The sequence below is a fragment of the Trachymyrmex cornetzi genome, unplaced genomic scaffold, assembly GCF_001594075.2.
Source record: "Trachymyrmex cornetzi isolate Tcor2-1 unplaced genomic scaffold, Tcor1.1 scaffold95, whole genome shotgun sequence".
In the NCBI taxonomy this organism is placed as follows: domain Eukaryota; kingdom Metazoa; phylum Arthropoda; class Insecta; order Hymenoptera; family Formicidae; genus Trachymyrmex; species Trachymyrmex cornetzi.
Genome location: NW_017300300.1, coordinates 37,135 through 42,406, shown reverse-complemented (window position 1 = coordinate 42,406; position 5,272 = coordinate 37,135). Strand labels below are relative to the sequence as shown.

Here is a 5,272-nt window from a genome sequence, read left to right as displayed (position 1 = left end):
ACATGAAGCAAGGCATATTTATGCAGGAAGATATCTCCAACGCAATTTATCGTTTTGTCAAACATTTGCGAACATTCATCTGTATTTCGAAAACTAAGTCGTTTAGGACACATGTTTATATGGACTTTTTTACTTGAAATAAACCAAAGAATCGCTCTGTTGAGTTTGGGAACATACTTAACTAACACCCTGTATATAAATTGCAAAAATATATTATTTTACAATTGCTGGCAGTATTGGAAATCTCGTATAGTTGCATTTCCACCAATTTACTATTATATCGATATTTCGCCGAAGAATTCTTTCCGAAAAATAAATTTGCATTTCTTTATTTATGCCGAAATGAAAAGATGGTTGTTTTTTTCTTCCACGCTACCCAATTTACCATGACAAAATTTCATTAATTTTGATTTCGATTGTTCTATGAAACAAATCCCGACACGATCCCGAAAAAAATTCCCGACCCGAACCCGAAGCTCTCGAAAAATTACCCATAATTTCGGGTACCCTCACACCTCTAGTAACCCTGGTGCATGTGCACACACACGTTTGAATACGTACCTGCATGCTTGCACACATACACACATGGGCATTTTTGAATAACTGAATGTGTACACATGTTTAAGGGAACAATTCGATTCTTAGATGACGATGAAATTTTTCGAGCAATCAATTACTTCTAAAGTAGATGCTTCGTAACACTTATTTTGAATACCTCGCTTAAACAAGTACACATTTTACTCAAAAATATTCACGTATGCAAGTACGCATATACGTGTATATGTGTATATGTGTGTACTCTGTGTGTATGCATGCAAATGTGCGCGTGCATATACACAGAGATATAAACACGAGATCAGATATCTATCATATTTCCCTGTTTGGGTTACGCTTAGAGCAGTTAAAGTTTATTTTTCCACTTTCAAAATTATTTCAAGGTCAATAAAAGCATTCAAGAAGAAAATATTTAAGACGAAAGTTTCAAGTTTTTTCGCGTAGAATAAAAAAATACTATGTTCCATTTTTAAAAATCAACTTCCTTGGATACTTTATTTCCGGTCAAAACCGGAAGTTGAATATATCACCATTTGATACTGTGTACTCGATATACTTATCACAATTTTTGATACTTCTCATAAAAATCATTTCTCTTCATTTTAAAAGGAGTGCATGGATAGTCTAGAACACTTTATATTTACACATATTATATGTATGTATATATAATGATACTTTTTGTCATGAAACTATAAAAATTAATTTTCTCTTCTTTCTCTGTAGACTACAATTCTGGTTGCGACAAGACTTAGTTTCGCAGGACTACCATATAATAAATATAATATTGCATAGTATGATTTGCCTACTAACTTTATTTATATACAATATATTTTTGGGACCAGAAGGACAGAACATTTCATTTTACGCCGCAGCCTTATTTGCAGTTCATCCAATTCATACAGAGGCTGTAATTATAATTATAAATGCATCATTATCATTATATATATTAACCTGGAAATTATATTAATTTGAAATTATTTTTATATCCCAGTAAAATAAACTAATGTCCCTATTCTATACTCTTAAGGCCGGTTTCATCATCTTGATCCATATAAAACACAACATTATCGTTAAGAATTGATCAGTCACAGTTGATATTTAATCGACTGATCAAGCTAATCCAAAATGGTAAAACCAGTTCTTAACACATGGCAGTATTAGTAGTTTTAAAAAAGCTATGCAACAACAGTGTAATGATATTAATACTGTCGTTAAGAGTTATAAAATAGGGCCTAAAGTTCAGTTATAATAGTTACGATAGTTTACAGATCAAGTAATTTGTATCTGTTTTTCTCTTTTTTAAGAAAATATTAAATAAAACTGTATATACATAATGATTTCAAATACTAAAAAATTATACAACAATCAGTATACAATGTATAATTAATAACAGTGAACTGTAAAAAAAAATTCAGGTAATCGTTCATGTGAAAAAATTAGATGACTATTCCCAGGTTAATCTTGTATTTATATACCAGAATACATTATATAATTATATTTATTTCTTCGTACGTCAGGTATCTGGAATTGTCGGACGTGCTGAATTATTATGTGGTTTGTTTACATGGCTATCGATCTTATTGTATAATCATATGATATACGCAAAAAATATATTACATGCATGGGTTGCTATGTTCAGTTTTACTATTTGCATAACTGCAGCGATGCTGTGTAAAGAAACTGGTATTACTGCTATTGTAAGTATTAAAATTACATTCTTAAACTAAATTTTTTAAATATAACAATAACGGATACTTGTCTTTATCTTTTAGGGTATTTGCGCAATATATGATATAGTTATTGTGAATAAAATATATCCAATTGACGTAATCAATTTTTTTTCATTTAAACATGTCGATAAAAATTTGAATAACTGTATTAAGTATAAAAATATTTTGTTACGGCTTGCTGCACTTATTTTTATTGCAATAATACTTTTACTTCTAAGATTCAGTATTATGGGATTTTCAATTCCAAAATTTCAATCAGTAGATAATCCGGCATCTTTTATGGATAACGTATTGCTTCGTATACTTAATTATAACTATATCTATTGCTTGAATATATGGTTACTTATCTGCCCTATATGGCTTTGTTTTGATTGGTCAATGGGTTGTATATCTTTGATCACCAGTTATGACTATAGAACTTTTGTAGTCATTATTTTCTGGTTCATGTTTGGAACATTAATAATGTACACGGTTATTTCTCATAAAAATAAGACTTTAAGGTAATCTGAAACCTTTTTAAAATTAAAAAGATACATATATGTTGAGAATGATACATGTGTAAAATACATAACTTTTACAGATATGTAATTATGGGACTTACAATATTGATCTGTCCGTTTCTGCCAGCTAGTAATATCTTCTTCAATGTTGGATTTGTTTTGGCAGAGAGAGTATTGTATATTCCTTCGGCGGGATATTGCTTGTTGGTTGTTATCGGTTTACAGAAATTTTCCGCCCGATTTTCTTTGCCTAAAACGTCATTGTCAGCATATACAATGCTCATTGTATTATTGTTTATACGTTCTTGGATAAGGAGTACTCAATGGAAAAATGAGAAGCTGCTTTTTCAATCAGCATTAGATGTATGTCCTCTCAACGCAAAAGTGCATTATAATATCGCAAAAAATGCTGCAGATGCAGGAAACATTGACCTTGCCAAATTAGAATATCAAGAGGCTTTACGGTACTGTATATAGTGTATATAAAGTTGTAAATTCTCTTAAAATTTATTTTTCTAAAATCTCTTCTAAGAGAAATTTCATATTATATATTTATATTCTTTATATTTACTACACACAGATTAAATCCAAAGTATGCTCAAGCTATGAACAATCTTGGTAATTTACTCAAAGATGACGTGCAGCTTTTGAAGGCTGTAAGTTTATTTAAACAAGCTGTTAATATACAGTAAGTTTGATCAAATATCGTTATTTAAGATGAATAGTTGCATCGATTTATAAATTCATTTATATCTCACAATGAGATTTTATATACAAGATGAAGCATTTAAATCGCTTCAGGTAGATATCTCAGAAACTAAAGAGATTTAAAAAAATTTTTGTATAAAAGTTGTAGGTTTTCTTGGAGAAAACAAAATGGAAATAACAGATTTTGTATATGGGGCATTACCAAGTTAAGGTCAAACATGAATTTTGTAAATAGGAACCGCTATTTTTTATTACATATTATAGCTAAAGTCAAGACGTTTTTAAAATACTATAATAAAGTTTTTTTTTATTAAGCACTTCTAGTTGTAAAACTTGACAGTTACTAGCTGAGTTGGTGTGATATCTACGAAACTAATGAATGCAGTTCAAAGCGGAAGATGAACCGATCACCTTCCGCTTTGAACTGCATGTTGAGCAAACATCCCTTTATCGTTTAATGAAATAAAAAAACAACTCGTTATAATATATTTTTTTATTGCATTTTTATTGCAAAAAATTCAGCCAATTTTTGAGCGAAATCGATGATTTTTTTATATATATATATATATATATAGGGTCTTCAAAAAGTCTGGAAACGTTAAAATATTTCGAAAACGATCAACTCTAATGAAAAATATATAAAAGCAGTTGTAGGACTTCAAAAATCTACCTAACTGAGGATAAGAGGTTAACCTTGGGTGGAGTCTGCAAGGTCATATAAAGGTCAAGTTGAATTTTTTAAATAGAACTCCCTATTTTTCATTGCATATTCTTGTAGCACACCTCGAGAGCTTTCCAAAACACTATAATAAAATAATTTTTCATGAAGTATTTTTCGAGTTATAAGGCATGAAAGTTACAGTAACTTTCAGCATTAGCATTACACAAGGTATCCGACCGAGGGCTAAAACCTTTTAAATGTTGTTCGGGATCATGTTCTGGATAACATTTGTCAAAATCAAGGCCAATAGAGGTTATTTTCCTCTTATTTTCATTTTTGCACTAAAAATTCATTTTTACGTAAAAATGAATTTTTAATGCAAGACTCCACCCAAGGTCAACCTTTTATCATCAGTTAGGTAGATTTTTTAAAGTCCTGCAACTTTACTTTTATATATGTTTCACTAGAGTTGATCGTTATCGAGATATTTTAGCATTTCCAGACTTTTTGAAGACTCTGTATATAAAATAAAACTCCATCAAGTTTTTGCATTTTACATAACCTGGAGGGAAAATATTTTGCCAACCAGTGACTGAAGTACGACGCGTAGCGCAATGTTCGAGAAGAGAGAAAGGGCGTAATTTACGGTCAAATTAAATAAAAAAAACTTAACTCCATTAAAGTATCACAAAACAATATACCAGAATTCAAGTGTACTGACTTTATACTTTGGTAAAAAAAATTCTCAAAAAATCGACTTTTTTCGTCCAAAAAATAATAATCCTCCCTTAATAAGCCTGGTCTATCATTAAATTTAAGCTCGTAGCGAGATATGGCCACCTAGTAATCATGGTTGCTAGACGCGCGAGAGGTTGTTCATTACAAGCGGCAATGGCTACGGTGGCCATGCACGAGTGGCATGTGTTGCCGGAACCTCGTTCCGAACTATGATCGTCTTACTTATCAAAACGAAGTCTTCTAAAAACACAGGAAAATGTAGTTAAAATTATAACAATAGTAAAATGTTCAATTAAAATAACAACTAAAACAACTTAAAATAACAAGTACAACTTTGCTTCCGCCGTTTTCCTATAGATGGCTTTAGCGGTAAGTGGTGG

The 5,272-nt window shown here is 30.7% G+C and overlaps 1 protein-coding gene across 1 annotated transcript in view; it reads left to right on the top strand.

Moving 5' to 3' along the window:
• LOC108769801 (Transmembrane O-mannosyltransferase targeting cadherins 4) overlaps positions 1-5,272 on the top strand; it is a 21,880-nt gene that overhangs the window by 2,389 nt on the left and 14,219 nt on the right. Inside the window, exons 3-7 of the mRNA XM_018521002.1 lie at positions 1,279-1,462; positions 2,073-2,252; positions 2,328-2,785; positions 2,866-3,249; positions 3,366-3,473. Coding sequence (XP_018376504.1) covers positions 1,279-1,462; positions 2,073-2,252; positions 2,328-2,785; positions 2,866-3,249; positions 3,366-3,473 — 1,314 coding nt within the window. The remainder of the gene's footprint in view (positions 1-1,278; positions 1,463-2,072; positions 2,253-2,327; positions 2,786-2,865; positions 3,250-3,365; positions 3,474-5,272) is intronic.